The sequence below is a fragment of the Lynx canadensis genome, chromosome C1 (assembly GCF_007474595.2).
Source record: "Lynx canadensis isolate LIC74 chromosome C1, mLynCan4.pri.v2, whole genome shotgun sequence".
In the NCBI taxonomy this organism is placed as follows: Eukaryota; Metazoa; Chordata; class Mammalia; order Carnivora; family Felidae; genus Lynx; species Lynx canadensis.
This window is the reverse complement of record NC_044310.1, coordinates 173,596,707-173,613,283: the sequence shown is the minus strand read 5'-3', so window position 1 is coordinate 173,613,283 and position 16,577 is coordinate 173,596,707. Positions and strand designations below refer to the sequence as shown.

The 16,577-nt window shown below is 40.7% G+C and overlaps 1 protein-coding gene across 1 annotated transcript in view; it reads right to left on the bottom strand.

Moving 5' to 3' along the window:
• FAM171B (family with sequence similarity 171 member B) overlaps positions 1-6,902 on the bottom strand; it is a 65,311-nt gene extending 58,409 nt beyond the window's left edge. Inside the window, exon 1 of the mRNA XM_030327003.1 lies at positions 6,674-6,902. Coding sequence (XP_030182863.1) covers positions 6,674-6,887 — 214 coding nt within the window. The 5' untranslated portion in view covers positions 6,888-6,902. The remainder of the gene's footprint in view (positions 1-6,673) is intronic.
• Positions 6,903-16,577: the final 9,675 nt, after the last annotated feature.

Genomic DNA, 16,577 nt, shown 5'->3' with positions numbered 1-16,577 from the left:
CCCAACTAGCATTTGAGCCCATAGATATGAATCGGTATTGGCTTGGCTATAGAAGTGTTTTACATTTCAACAGAGCTAACAAGTGAATTAAAACTACATACTTTTTAAGTAATTCTCTACTGAACAGAAACAAAACTGGACTAAGTACAATAACTGATAATGTGAATGAATGTTTAATTTTTCAATTATTTTCTAACTTGTTATGATATAGAAACTTACCTCAGAAAGAAAGCACACTAAATGGAAATTGAAATCTCAGTCATATATAAACGAAATTCATTTTAAATCTTTTTTTTTTTTAATGTTTATTTATTTTTGAGATAGAGGGAGACAGAGTGCGAGTGGGGAGGGGCATAGAGAGAGGGAGACACAGAATCCGAAACAGGCTCCGGGCTCTGAGCTGTCAGCACAGAGCCCGATGTGGGGCTCGAACCCACGAACCGTGAGATCATGACCTGAGCCGAAGCCGGACGCTTAACCGACTGAGCCACCCAGGCGCCCCAATTCATTTTAAATCTTAATTTCTGTGCAAGACATAGAACCTTAACATGGAGATCTTAACAGGCATCATCAACTGAAGCTTTCGAGAAGCATAATACAGTATCAAGGCATGACACAGTCTGGGTTCACTAGACCAAAGAAGCAGATTCGACATGTTAGTAATGGTGGCAAATGATTACCACTTCCTTGACACACTCTACCCTACATGAAATGAAATCACACATTTCAGGGGCGCCTGGGTGGCTCAGTCGGTTGGGCGTCCGACTTCGGCTCAGGTCATGATCTCACGGTCCGTGAGTACGAGCCCCGCGTCAGGCTCTGTGCTGACAGCTCAGAGCCTGGAGCCTGCTTCCGATTCTGTGTCTCCCTCTCTCTCTGACCCTCCCCTGTTCATGCTCTGTCTCTCTCTGTCTCACAAATAAATAAACGTTAAAAAAAAAAAAAAAGAAATCACACATTTCAGGCCCAAGTAAAGTGGCCTTTATACTCACAGACATCATCGGCAAGTACTTTAAGAATACTGTCTGGTCCCGATGACACAAACAGTCATAAGAGAATTTAAAAGGCAAAGAATCTTGTATGTTTTAGACATATGGATTATGTGTACACAAAGGCCAATTAAAGAGACCTCTCCAAACAATCTTCAGAGCAAACAGAAGCTATTTCTTAAGCTTATGATGTACTGCATTACAACACATAGTTTTCAAAGTTTTAGAATTTTCCAGGTAACTACTATAAAGTATACTTTTTAACAATAGCAGATGGAACATATTGTATCCATTTCCAAGCTAAGGCAATTTGGACAAAAAGAAATTAAGGCACATTACACTAAGCCAAGTGAATGAATGACAATACTGTAGTTAACCTAGTCAGACAGAACACTGAAAGAGAATCCAGTTCACTATTTATACACTTGGCTGTGGAGGTGTGGCGGGAAGAGAGTTTCGTTTCAGAAAAATATTTGGTAGTTTTTGTTCAGTCACATTAAAAACATTAGAAAACCACCACTAAAACAAACTGGACTCAAATTCAACACAATGGCATGTGTTTTTCAAGCAGTAATCAACACCAAGATATAGCACCCTTTGCTTACTAAAATCCTGGAAAGAAATCATAATTACCCCATCTGGGAACATGGCCTTTAAGGCATGAGTACTTTAGATAGAACAGTCAATTTCTAACCCCATTTCTCCTACTGATTTTTAAATTCATTGGAAGAGAAAAAAGTAAATAAATGCTTTCACGGATAGATTTCCATCAGGTTGTTTAAGTCGATAAGTTTTAAATCAAGTTATTGAATTTAAAAGAAAGTATATAGTAATAGTCTATATCAAAGTTCAAAATTTTTAAGTTGATTGTTATTAAGTGTGGGAGTGCCTGGGTGGCTCAGTTGGTTAAGCATCTGACTTCAGGTCAGGTCATGATCTCACGATTTGTGGGTTCGAGCCCTGCATCGGGCTCTGTGCTGACAGCTCAGAGCCTGGAGCCTGCTTTGGATTCTGTGTTTCCCTCTCTCTCTGACCCTCCCCTGCTTGCTCGCTCTCTCTCTCTCTCCTTCAAAAATAAACAAACATTAAAAAAAGGTTAAGTGTGGTGGGTTCCAGCTATACAGAAGTGTGCTGGGTTTCAGCAATTCCACTCTGAGGCATTTACATAAGTGATATGAAGACTTACCCACACAAAGATTTGTCCAAGAATGTAGCAGCTTCATTTACAATGGCTAAAACTGGAAAAAACCCAAATAGCCATCAATAGAAAGAAGCAATAAACCAAAGTGGAGTAATTCATTCAATGGAATAAGGCCCAGCAGTAAAAAGAAATAAGCTATTGAACATTCAACAATATGGATGAAACTGATGGAAATTAGACTGAGCTAAAGAAGCCAGACACAAAAGAGTGCCTGCTATATGACTCTGTTTTATGAAGCTCTAGAAAATGCAGAATTGATCTATAAAAATAATTAGAACAGTAGTTGTCTTGGGGTGCCTGGGTGGTGCAGTTAGTTAAGCGTCCAACTCTTGGTTTTGGCTCAGGTCATGATCTCCTGATTCATGGATTTGAGCCCTGCTAGGGCTCTGCACTGAGGGTGTGGAATCTGCTTGGAATTCTCTCCCTCTCCCTCTCTCTCTCCCACTCTCCCCACTCGTATTCTCTAAATAAATAAGCAAACAAACAAAAAAAGAACAGTAATTGTCTCTGGATAAGGGGCAGGGATTGCCTGGGAGGTGGGCAGGAGGGAACTTTCTATGGTTATGTCAAGGTTCTATATCTTCAGAGGGGTGATGATGGTTACATGGGCCTATCCATATACCAAAAATACAAAATAGTACAGTTAAGGTATGTACATTTCAATGTATGTACATCCCCCCCCCAAAAAAAAATCCCACATAGTGGAAATGGGTGGAGGTGTGGGTGAAACAATAACAGCAGAATTCAATCACTGTTAAAGCTAGGAGACAGGTATGGGTTTTTTTTTTAATGCTAGTCTGTTTACTTTCTATATATTTAACATTTTATAAAATAAAAAAAAGGCTAGAAATATATATCAGTGAAATGTACAATCAAAATTTTATACCATGAAAATATATCTCTCAAGAAGCTTTTTCTGTATACCGAAGACATTTATAAAAATTCAGAGAGGTGCCCTGTGTCTGTGCTTCACGTGGAGAATTTGAAATGGAGCTCATTATTTTCTCCAGCTCACCTCATCCCCACCCCCAGCATGTCTCCCATCTAATGGACCATCAGAGTGAATATGATATGGTTTCTCAGCTACCACCAGCCCCCAAATTAATTCTCCCCTGGTCTCTCAAATATTTATTTCTAACAAATACTGGTGCAGATGGAGAAATTCGAGCTGCTGCATACACTGGAGAAAACAATGGATGTGACAGACCTCGACCTCAGTCTTTATTCTCACTACTCTCTGAAGATGGTGTTTTAGAAGTTAATGAGAAAATGAAAATTCAGTTTTTTTACATGCTGATTATTTCAATCTCATATTCAACTTCTTTAACCTTACTTCCTAATTTCTCAGCAACACAAAGAGACATACATTTTCAGAATAACAAAATCCAGAGAATACTAATCAAGGACAATGCTTAATTTCTCTATTATGGACTGACAAGGCTCAGTCATATACCAGTCACTAACTATGCCTTATTAGATTTCCAAATTTTGCCTGTAACAAGTTCTATAGTCCCAAGAATCAGAAGCACCAGAGGCAAAGAATAAACTCAAGCTCAATCACAGCTATATAAAGGTATATAAATACCCTGCTAGGTCATAAGAGGATTATAAGTGCACTTGGGTAAAGAATCTTGAGTCCTCTTATTATGTCTTGTCAAGTATTAGTATCAAACAGTTCTCTATGGTCAGAATAAGATAAACACTGAAATTAGCTAAAGATCTAAATTTCATAACCTCTACTTACAAATATTTCTACCTAACATTCCTTTATTTTTACATATTCCCTGCTAAATTCCAGTGAAGAATTTCACAAGGAAATTAAATAGCAAACACTCAAAAGATCCTTGATGCCAGCATTTTTGTTTATTCATTCATTCATTCATTCAACAAATTTATCTATGCCTGTGGGCAACAGATGCTCTTCCAGGTACTAGAAATGTGTATAATAATTTAATAGCAAACAAAACAAGGTTGATGCCCTCACAGAACTTATGTTCTAGTAAGAGGAGGCAAGCTTATAAGAAGGGTTGAGGGTAATAAGTGCACGGAGAAGGATCAATACAACAGGGCATGCAGATTACTACTTAATATAGCTGGTTAGGAAAGGCTTCTTTGTTACAGCGATGTGCAGCAAACCTGAGGAATGTGAAGTTCCAGAATTCCGGGCAGAGAAAATGGCAAGTGCAAAGGCCCTATCCCACAGTGGCACTTGGAAAATGAAGAAACAGAGAGCCAGTGTGGCTACAGTGGAGTGAGTTAGGGTCAGAGATGTGAGAGATAGGAGGGGGAGGGGCACCGAGAGGATCTAAGCCTTCCTGGGCCATTTTCAGGGTCTGGGCATCTAGTGTGAAAGAGATGGGAAGCCACTGGAGCACTGTGAGCAGAAACAGTCCTATTTAATGTTTTTAAAAAGATCAGGAGCTGCGAGAGGAGAACAGGCAGTAGCGGAACAAAGGTTGAAACAGGAAGAGCAGTTCGATCCAGAGATCACAACGCGCTCAGAGGAATATTTTAACTCATTTGTTTTTTGGTTGTATTTCGTTATACTCCATATTCCAGTAACTAAAACTGCAATCAACTGGACTGCTCTCTTGTTTGCCACTGGCTTTGGGGAGTTAGTTTTTGAGGGAAAAGCAAAAGTCAAAAGAGACTACTTTTCAGGCTCTCATTTGACCTACTAGTGATTCCTTTATTTCAACGGACCTAACAATAGGTAAGTAAGACAAAAACTGCTAGTTTGCAAAATAACCTTTTTCAAAAATATTTTCACAATTATCAGGAAACAGATATTTTAATTTGTAGCTACACACAAAAGTTCTCATATTATCGCAGTCTTTCATAACCTTTATCACAACATATATCATAGTAGTCAAAACCCCCTTTAACTAATTAATATTCCTGAAATAAATATATAATTTCAATATATAATATATAATTCCTGAAATAAAAATACGTGTCAAACCACGGAGTCCGTCAACGCTTTCTCAGAATTCTGTTTTGTGGTTAGTTTGTGAAATGACCCTCATAATGAAGACAAGCTCTCAACTGTGCTTCTATGTCTAATTTCTGTAAGTTTAGCAAACAGCATGTTTAACAGCCTCGCCCAAACCCTGTTGGTGGCACTTTCAGTTATAAAAAGCTAGGTAGGAAAACCATCACACAATGCATACCTTTCAGGACTTCTAGCCATGCTTGAGTGTTATTAATTGGTTTAAGAGGGTGTGAGAAACACAAGCTTTCCTGCACACTTCGGTGATTTCATCCTATGTTCCCAGCACTCTGATAAATTAAATCATCCTGTCTGTCATGAATCGCAGCTGGCATGCCTGAGTATTGCTCTTTGATGATGAGCAAGCAGTACAAAATAAGATGCTGATTCCACTCTTCAAAATCTCATTTTCAGCATTTCATAGGTTACCAAGCAGGATTTTAAAAACAAAAACAAATGTCAAAATGCAATTCACTCTGGTTTTGTGGGAACCCAGGCCCACTTGCCAAAAATATCGATAGCTTTTTTCCTTTCTAAATAGCAGGCAGCATCTACAGCAGGGAAGAGCACTGGGGTGGGGGGTGGGGAGAGGCTATTAAAATGGATAATCCAGCTTTCTGTTTACCCATCGAGCTTTAATGGGGGGAAACCAGCCAGGAACTGAGGGATTGTTAGAGCCACACAGACTAGAGTGCATTTCCTCACCCTCATGAATAGTGTCAAGAATCTGCCTCCTTAAGTTCCACTAACAAGTAAGGAGATTCCCCTCTCTGGAGGCAGGCTTTGCTGTAATCACATCACTACTGACTTATCGTATCGTTCCACCTCCCCTTTACCCTTTTCCTTCAACTACAAACTCCGATTCCATTTTGTTTTATTTCATCCTAGTATATTGAAGGCATTCTTGCAAACTGACCTAAACCATTCCTGGGCTAAGAAGAGACAGAAATAATAAAATAAATCAAGATTTCTTTCTCCAGATCTAAATTTAAATAAACCAGGCGGGGCGAGATGATGAAAAGCCGTGTGGGTGTCTATTGCAAGATTTTCCCGTCTCTAGGAAAGAAAAGAATAAAGAACAGAATGCTAAATGGATTTGGGAACGGAGTGTGTGTGTGTGTGCGTGTGTGTGTGTGTGTGTGTGCGCGCGCGCGTGCAGTCATTCTCAGGGCAAAGGGAAGAATTCAGGAAGAAGGAAGAGAAAAGAAAAAAATCAATCGAGGCAGTCATTCACCCCTACCCCCTCCCGACCCCTCCCCACCCTACTGCAGTGCTCTGCGCTTCCCAGAAAGCTCAGCACCCCAAAGGGCAGTTTCCCGAAACCAGAGCACAGCTCGAGTCCTGGACAGACAGTCTGGGGAGATCGGGGAGGTGGGGATGGGTAGGGACAAGCGATTGGAAGTGAGCCGGCCACGGGAGAAGCGAGGAGGCCAGCGACGCCAGCTGAGATCCCCCGCGGCGATGGAAAGGCAGGGCCGGGCTACCGGGACCTACCTGGAACAGTGAGGGTGGAGGATGCCCCCGGCACCTCTGGCCTCTCCTCCTCAGCCTCCTCCCGCTGCCTTTGCTGCTGCTGCTGCTGGATGAGGCTGAGGTCGGATCGGCTGAGCTCGGCTCGAGCGGCCGCGGGGACCAGCCGCGCCTTCAGCAGCACCGCGGCCAGGCCGAGCAGCAGGGTACAAGAGACGCGCCGGCTGAGCCTCGCCATGGCCGAGAGCCAGAGGGCAGCGGCGGCATATTGCGGGGCTCCCGGCGGCGACGGACGCCAGGGCTGCGGGCTCCAGCGGCGCCCGCTCGCTCGCTCGCTCCCGCTCGCGCGGTCTGCCTCGCACGCCCTCGCCGGGAGGAGGAGGCCTGGGAGGCGGAGGGGACGGGGGTGGAGGAGGAGGGGAAGTTAGCATCCTCGCGCACGTGATGCGCGGGGCGGGGCGAGCCGGGAGCCGGCGGCCGCGGCTCAGCTGTCACCGGCGGCGGAGCAGCTCGGAGGGCCGGGGCCGCGCGCAGCGCTGGGGCTCGGGGCCGGGCGGCGGCCTCCGAAGGGAAAGGAGCGAGAAGAGCCTTTCTGGGGGCTGGTCGGCCTTCAGATCCTCCAGCCTTACGGAAACATCGGGAAATTTTGCAGAAATGGGAATAAAATTGCCCCCACCTGGCCCCAAAGTAGAGGAAAAGGTGGTGTATTGATTACTCTCCTAAAACACTTAACGCAGCACCCACCCATCAATTAGCCAGGATCTGTGGCCATTCGGGCTTTGCCGCATCACAGCCATCATTGGTTATCCAACACTTAAACTACAGTTCTACCAATTTTAACTAAACTTCCTCTTTCTGCTCAAGTGGGAATTTTTTTCTTTATTACAAAATATTCCTGATTACATTTTGTGTGATTGTAGCCTACACTTCTCGCTTACTCAAAAAAACATTTATTAAATAAATGCACACTAGGTGCTTACTATGTGTCAGCATTCACTCAGGTGCTTGAAATAAGCAAGATACAATCTTGCTTGCATTCTAGGGTTCGCTACCTGTTAGGGCAGGGGAAAATACAAGCAAATTATAATCCAAGGTGGTGGTTACCACTGGAGACTTACGTGCAGAAGGTTGCACTGAGTTTGGAAGAAATTAACTATGTGGTATATGGAAGTCGGGTATGAAACACCAGAGGACCTGGGGTTTTAAGAAGAATAAGAGTTCCATTCGTAGATGGGTACAACCAGGTAGTCTTAAAAACAACTGGGCAGAGGCGCCTGGGTGGCTCAGTCTGTTAAGTGTTGGACTTCGGGTCAGGTCTTGATCTCATGGCTTGTGAGTCCAAGACTCCATCCGGCTCTGTGCTGACAGCTCAGAACCTGGAGCCTGCTTCGGATTCTGTGTCTCCCTCACTCTCTGCCTCTCCCCCGTTCATGCTTTGTCTCTGTCTCTCAAAAATAAATAAACGTTAAAAAAAATTTTTTTAATGGAGCACCATCTACGTGTGTGAAGCCCAGAGATGTGTAATAGTACCATGTGTTTGGAAATTTGAGCAATGATTGTGACAGAGTGGCAGTGTTTTAGATTGAAAAGGAGAGTGAAGATCAGGTCATCAAAAAAATAATAGCAGACACCTCTATAGTAATTACTGTGTCCACGCACTGTTTAAGCACTTCATATGTGCTAACTCCTGTAATAACCCTCCAGATGTACATAAGGACATTGACATACACTGCAAGTAATTACAAAGTAGTGAAAGAAATTAATCAGGGAAGGGACTTGGCACCAGTCTACCTAGCAGGATCACTTTGCTATCAGTATGAAAGTGGGATTACTGAAGGATAGATTGAAGGAGAGGAGGCCAGTTCAGAGGTGTTTCCAAAAGCCGGTGAGGAGATGCAGAAGTCTTGTGACACTGGAAGGGAGAGGGAAGGCATGGGAGATTCAGTTTTTAGGGCTAGAATCAACAGAGATAGTTGATTGGGTGGGGAAGGGAGATATGTTCAGTATGACACCCAAATTGTCAGACTGAGGATCTTGAGTGGCTGCTTATGTCATCATCAAGATTGACTGGTAATATAGGCTACAGAATAGATGATAGGCTGTGTGTTCAGCTGTGGTCTCTTTACATTTGGAGATCTCCTAATATAATACAAATGTTATCTGATCGTGACATCATATCATTTTCCATCATAGTTGATTCAGCTGTTTTGGTTGATTGGATGTCCCTTTCCACCCTCACCATTTTTATGTGTCTTCCTCCTAATGTTTCCAACTTCCTGGAAAAAAAAACAAACTCCTTGGTAGTGGAAAATTATTCTTTGCCCAAGGGCATGAAAATAATACCTGTTTAACCACAAAGATTAATAATAATAATAATAATAATAATAGGCATGTTATATATATTATCTCACTGTATCTTTAGAGCAATCCTACGAATTAGTTTTCATTATCCTGTTTATCAAATGGAAACACTGAAGATCAGAGAGGCTACTTACCGTCTTGCTCAAGGCTGTACTAATAATATGTGACTTTGTCTTTCTGCACTTTTTGAAGCTACATGAGCTGTTTAGTGATTTCTAGACAAAAATAAACTATGTGAGCTATGTAAGTTTTGGAAAACAGATGCCAAAGTGAGGTCCCTCACATTAAACACTATTGTTCCACCCCTGCTTTGCCCTGCCTGTGTGAGCAGGAGCTACTGGTGGGGGGTGGGGGGGGGGGAATGCAGGGAGCCTTTATCAGTCTCATCAAGCTGTTTTTGTTGCATTTTCTTCCAAGTTACCTCTGCTCCTGGAGAGAGGAAAGGAGAAAATGGAAACGGCTCCAAAAACCTGACTGGCAGATCAGAAGGGAAGGAAGACTGCCAGGATTTCTGTCATCTGCCTTATGGTGGCCAGATCTTCTTTAATATGTTAAAAGCTGACCTTCCAGAGGCAAAGCCACTGATTTCATGGCCCCAGTAGAGGGTGGACATCAAATCCTTCAATACTGTGGAGTGTTTAAAGAAAAGCTTTGCCTATCAAGATGGTTTTTAGAGGATTTTTAAATGTTCCAATACTCATATAGTTTATGCCTAATTTCTGCGCAATATACAAAAACCATATTATCTCATGCGATCAGGGCTAGTATTTAGCGAATCAAAAAAAGTTGGTCAAGAGACAAATCAATAGATCTTAAATATGTTTTAAACTGTTTTATCTTAAAATAAGTAAATGTACATTTATTTACCACTCTTTTGATATAGGGCCAAGATATTTTTTAAGTATCTAACCACAACCTAGCGTTTGAAGTCATAAACCACAATTATAATGAGCCTCTATGATATGCAGTTTGAGTTTAAGTGGAAGGAGCTCTTAAAGACTCCTGACAAGCAAGCTGAGTGCCAATTCTTTCTATTTAATTTTTTCCCAATTTTTTACAATTTTTTCACCTTCTTCGTGTTAAACTTTGTTTTCATAGAAAAATACACTTTGCTCAAATTTATATTTCACCCATTCCTTAAAATACATAGCAAAAATAAGTTTCAGAAGAGACATAACTGAATTTTTGGCACACACGCAGAAAGCAAAACCAAGCAGACTTTCCGGAAGGTGAATCCTGCTAACTCCATGTGGGTTACTTGTCAGTCAGTGTGTTTTACAGAGGAATGGAAGCTGCCAACTGATGTAGGAAGTTATTTTCAAGTTCATAATCTAGGATACTGTTCATGCTTGATACAATGTAACTATTAGTGTTAGAAATTCTTCATTTTTATTTAAAAAAAAATACTGCCAGAGCCATCAAAAAGCAAAGTATACTACCATACATATATTATATAATAACTTTTTACTGCCTAAGATCTACTGGTACCTCCCAATTGCTCTTAGCATAAAGTCCATAATCCCTAATAGACTTACAAAGCCATTTACAATCTATCCTCTGACTACCTAGGCTCATCTCTGAATATTTGCTACATAAACACACTTTGCTATGCACACGTGCATACACACACAGACACACACACACGCGCACACACACACAGAGCGTGTACAGAGAGAGACAGAGAGCACCAGCGAAGAGACAAAGCATTTCTTTTACCCCCTCAAATTAGACTTATTTGAGTTGCCCCTAGACCTTCACATGTTGATTGCCTCTGCCTGGAACTCTAGTCCTTCACATCTTTAACTGGTAAGCTCCCATAGAGCCCAAAAGGTTAGTTTAGATATTCCTTCCTCCAGAATACATTTCCTTACACCCTTAGCTTTGATTAGGTGCCCCTCATATGAGCTTTCACATCACCTCATATTTCCCCTTAGAATTCTATTATTTAAAACGGATTGCTCCTAAGAAGAATAGGGTTAGATTCCTGTGAGTCTCTGGTTCACAACATTTTTATCAACTGATCAATGCATAACTTGTTTTATGTGTGTCTTTGTTTAAAGACACCTTATTTATTACATTTTGTTAGTTCATTAACATTGAGCTCACAGCCAATAATACTATAACTCATGCCTGAAAGAAGTTTTTCTAACACATGTACTTTCTCTGTAAGAAACATCACTGCCTTCTTGGGCTTAGGAACACTAGATAGCACTTCAGCACTGTAATTAAGGGCCATTTTATTTTTTTTTTAATATATGAAATTTATTGTCAAATTGGTTTCCATACAACACCCAGTGCTCATCCCAAAAGGTGCCCTCCTCAATACCCATCACCCACCCTCCCCTCCCTCCCACCCCCCATCAACCCTCAGTTTGTTCTCAGTTTTTAACAGTCTCTTATGCTTTGGCTCTCTCCCACTCTAACCTCTTTTTTTTTTTCCTTCCCCTCCCCCATGGGTTTCTGTTAAGTTTCTCAGGATCCACATAAGAGTGAAACCATATGGTATCTGTCTTTCTCTGTATGACTTATTTCACTTAGCATCACACTCTCCAGTTCCATCCCTGTTGCTACAAAGAGCCATATTTCATTCTTTCTCACTGCCACGTAGTACTCCATTGTGTATATAAACCACAATTTTTTATCCATTATCAGTTCATGGACATTTAGGCTCTTTCCACAATTTGGCTATTGTTGAGAGTGCTGCTATAAACATTGGGGTACAAGTGCCCCTATGCATCAGTACTCCTGTATCCCTTGGGTAAATTCCTAGCAGTGCTATTGCTGGGTCATAGGGTAGGTCTATTTTTAATTTTCTGAGGAACCTCCACACTGCTTTCCAGAGCGGCTGCACCAATTTGCATTCCCACCAACAGTGCAAGAGGGTTCCCGTTTCTCCACATCCTCTCCAGCATCTATAGTCTCCTGATTTGTTCATTTTGGCCACTCTGACTGGCGTGAGGTGATATCTGAGTGTGGTTTTGAGTTGTATTTCCCTGATAAGGAGCGACGTTGAGCATCTTTTCATGTGCCTGTTGGCCATCCGGATGTCTTCTTTAGAGAAGTGTCTATTCATGTCTTCTGCCCATTTCTTCACTGGGTTATTTGTTTTTCGGGTGTGGAGTTTGGTGAGCTCTTTATAGATTTTGGATACTAGCCCTTTGTCCGATATGTCATTTGCAAATATCTTTTCCCATTCCGTTGGTTGCCTTTTAGTTTTGTTGGTTGTTTCCTTTGCTGTGCAGAAGCTTTTTATCTTCATAAGGAATTAAGGGCCATTTTAAACAACAGAATAAATAATGGAAAGTACAAAACTGAAAAAAAAATGGCACTGAGTAGACCACCAAAAGGACACTTATTATGAGAGCAGAAGGAAGAAGGAAGAGCATCACCTTGCTTGACTTCAGCTGGGAATGTGAATGCTGTGTAACTCAAATTTTTCACTGATCTGCACATTTCCGTGAATAACCATGAAAGTACTGATTTGGGGGTGACAAATACATTTCAGCAAACAGGCAAATTCAGAAATATGGAATCATGAATGAGGAGGAACTACTCCTGTGTGTGTGTCATCTATATAATACATTTCTTTTGGTGTAAGTAAGAAAGACTGGATAAAAGAAATTACAGGGGAGTCAAATGATTCTGAAAAAAAGATGAACGCTATCAAGAATTAAGAAAGAATCTGCCCCTGCAGTCCCAGAATCCAGGCATGCCCTAATGCAAGGCTAGCCCCCTATATACCAGGCCAACACCTTCAGACTCAGCGTCCAGTCTAGCTCCTATGGCCCCAAATTCCAGGCCTGCTCCACTGCCTGAATGGCCCCTATGGCCCCAGTCTCTAGGCCCACCACAGCCCTAGACCAGCACCCATGCACCCAGGCTCAAGTGGACTCTGTGTCCAGGACTTCCTCCTCGATTCAGGCACCACGCTTGCCTCCATCAACATCCATCAACATCCAGAAATCAGTTGTGATACACCACAATAACAAAATGAAGGATAAAAGTTTAATAATTTAAAAGTTCTCAATAGTTTCAGAAAAAGCATTTGACAAAACTTAACACCCATTCATGATAAAAAACATTCTCAACAAATCAGATTGAAGAAATGTACCTCAACATGAAGGCAGATATGACAAGACCACAGCTAACATCATGCTCAATAGTGAAAACTGAGGAGTACCGGGGTGGCTCAGTCGGTGGAGCATCCGACTTTGGCTCAGGTCATGACCTCACAGTTTGTGGGTTTCAAGCTCTGCTTTAGGCTCTGTGCTGACAGCTCGGAGCCTGGAGCCCGCTTCAGATTCTGTGTCTCCATTTCTCTCTGCCACTCCCCAGCTCGTGCTCTCGCTCTCTCTCTCTCTCTCTCTCTCTCTCAAAAGTAAATAAACTTAAAAAAATCTTTTTTAAAAAGAGTGAAAACTGAAAGCTTTTCCTCCAAGATCAGGAAAAAAACAAAGATTCCCACTGTTACCACTTGTAATAAATATAGTACTAGAAGTTCTAGCCAAAGCAAATAGAGAAGAAAAAGAAATAAAAAGCATCCAAGCCATAGAGGAAGAAGTAAAATTGTTTGCAGATGACATGATCTTATATATAGAAAATCCTTAAGACTCCATCAAAACTATTAGGACTATTAACAAATTTAGTAAGGTTGTAGGATACTAAATTAACATACAAAAATCAGTTGCATTTCTATACACTAATAATGCACGATTCAAAAAAGAAATTAAGAAAACAATTCCCTTTAAAATAGCATCAAAAACAAAAGCAAACAAAAAAACCTTAGGAATAAATTTAACCAAGGAGGTGAAAGACCTGTACACTGAAAACTGTAAAACACTGATAAAAGAAATTAAGACACAGAATTAATGAATAGAAATCCCTTGTTCATGAATTGAAAAAAATAATATTGTTAAAATGTCCAACTCCCTACAGCCATCTATAATTCAATGCAATACCTATCAAAATTCTAGTGGCATTTTTCACAGAAATAGAAAAAATAAGACAACATAAATAAAAGGCATCCAAATTGGCAAGGAGGAGGTCAAACTTTCACTCTTAGCAGATGACATGCTACTCTATGTGGAAAACCCAAAAGACTCCATCGAAAAATTGTAGAATTGATCCATGATTTCAGTGAAATAGCAGGATATAAATCAATGTACAGAAATCGGTCACATTTCTATACACCAATAATGAAGCAGCAGAAAGAGAAATCAATGAATCGATCCCATTTACAATTGCACCAAAAACCATGAAATACCTCAGAATAAACCTAAACAAAGAGGTGAAAAATCTATACGCTGAAAACCATAGGAACCTTATGACAAAAATTGAAAAGACACAAAAAAATGGAAAAAACAATCCATGTTCATGAATTGAAAGAACAAATATTGTTAAAGTGTTGATACTACCCAAAGCAATCTACATATCCAATGCAACTCCTATCAAAATAACACCAGTATTCTTCACAGAGCTAGAACAAACAATCCTAAAATCTGTATGGAACCAGAAAAGACCCTGAATAGCCAAAGCAATCCTGAAAAGGAAAACCAAAGCTGGAGGCATCACAATTCAAACTTCAAGCTTTATTAAAAGTTATAATCATCAAGACAATATGGTACTGGCACAAAAACAGAAACATAGGTCAATGGAACAGAACAGAGAACCCAGAAATGAACCCACATGTATATGGTCAACTGATCTTTAACAAAGAAGGAAAGAATATCCAATGGAAAAAAGACAGGCCCTTTAGCAAATGGGAAAACTGGACAGTGACATGCAGAAGAATGAATCTGGACCCTTTCTTATTCCATACATAAAAATAAACCCAAAATGGATGAAAGACCTAAATATAAGACAAGAAACAATCAAAATCCTAGAGGAGAACACAGGCAACAACCTCTTTGACCTTGGCCACAACAACTTCTTACTTGACATGTCTCCAGAGGCAAGGGAAACAAAAGCAAAAATGAACTATTGGGACCTCATCAAGATAAAAAGCTTCTGCTTAGCGAAGGAAACAATCAGCAAAACTAAAAGGCAACCGACAGAATGGGAGAAGATATTTGCAAACGACATATCAGATAAAGGGTTAGTATCCAAAATCTATAAAGAACTTAACAAACTCAACACCCTAAAAACAAATAATCCATGAAGACATAGGCAAAAGACATGAATAAACACTTTTCCAAAGAAGACATCCAGATGGCAAACAGACACATGAAAAAATGCTCAACATCACTCATCATGAGGGAAATACAAATCAAAACCACAATGAGATACCACCTCACACCTGTCAGAATGGCTAAAATTAACAACTCAGGCAACAACAGATGTTGGTGAGGATGCAGAGAAAGAGGAACACTTTTGCACTGCTGGTAGGAATGCAAACTGGTGCAGCCACTGTGGAAAACATTATGGAGGTTCCTCAAAAACATAAAATTAGGACTACCCTACGACCCAGCAATTGCACTACTAGGTATATATACAAAGGCTACAGGTGTGCTGTTTTGGAGGGGCACATTGCCTCAATGTTTATAGCAGCACTATTGACAATAACCAAAGTATGGAAAGAGCCCAAATATCCATCAATGGGTGAATGGATAAAGAAAATGTGGTGTGTATATATGTATATATGTATATATATGTGTGTGTGTGTGTGTGTATATATATATATATATATATATATATATATATACACACACAATGGAGTATTACTCGGCAATCAAAAAAAATGAAATCTTGCCATTTGCAACAACGTGAATAGAACTTGAGTGTATTATGCTAAGCAAAATAAGTCAGAGAAAGACAAATGTCATATGATTTCACTCATATGAGGAACTTAAAATACAAAACAGATGAACATAAGGGGAGGGAAACAAAAATAATATAAAAATAGAGAGGGAGACAAACCATAAGATACTCTTAAACACGGAGAACAAACTGAGGGTTGCTGGCAGGATGTTGGGTGGAGGGAAGGGCCAAAGGGGTGAGGGGCATGAAGGAGGACACTTGTTGGGCTGAGCACTGACTGTTATATGTAAGTGATGAATCACTAAATTCTATTCCTGAAATTATTATTACACTCTATGTTAACTAACTTGGATTTAAATTAAAAATAAAAATGAATAAGCAAGTAAAATTTAGAAAAAGAAATAGAAAAAATAATCCTATAATTCATATGGAACCACAAAAGAATGTGAATTAGCCAAAACAATCCTGAGGGGGAGAAAAAAAAAAGCTGGAGACATTACATTGCCTGATTTCAAAATGTGCTATGAAGCTATAGTAGTCAGAACAGCACAGAACTGGTGTAAAAAGAGATATATGGTTGAATGGAACAGAATAAAGAGCCCAGATATAACTCTAAACATTTATGGTCAACTAATCTTTGACAAATTGCCAAGAACACAACAATGGAGAAGGACAGTTTCTTCAAAAAATGGTATTGGGGGGGCGCCTGGGTGGCGCAGTCGGTTAAGCGTCCGACTTCAGCCAGGTCACGATCTCGCGGTCCGTGAGTTCGAGCCCCGCATCGGGCTCTGGGCTGATGGCTCAGAGCCTG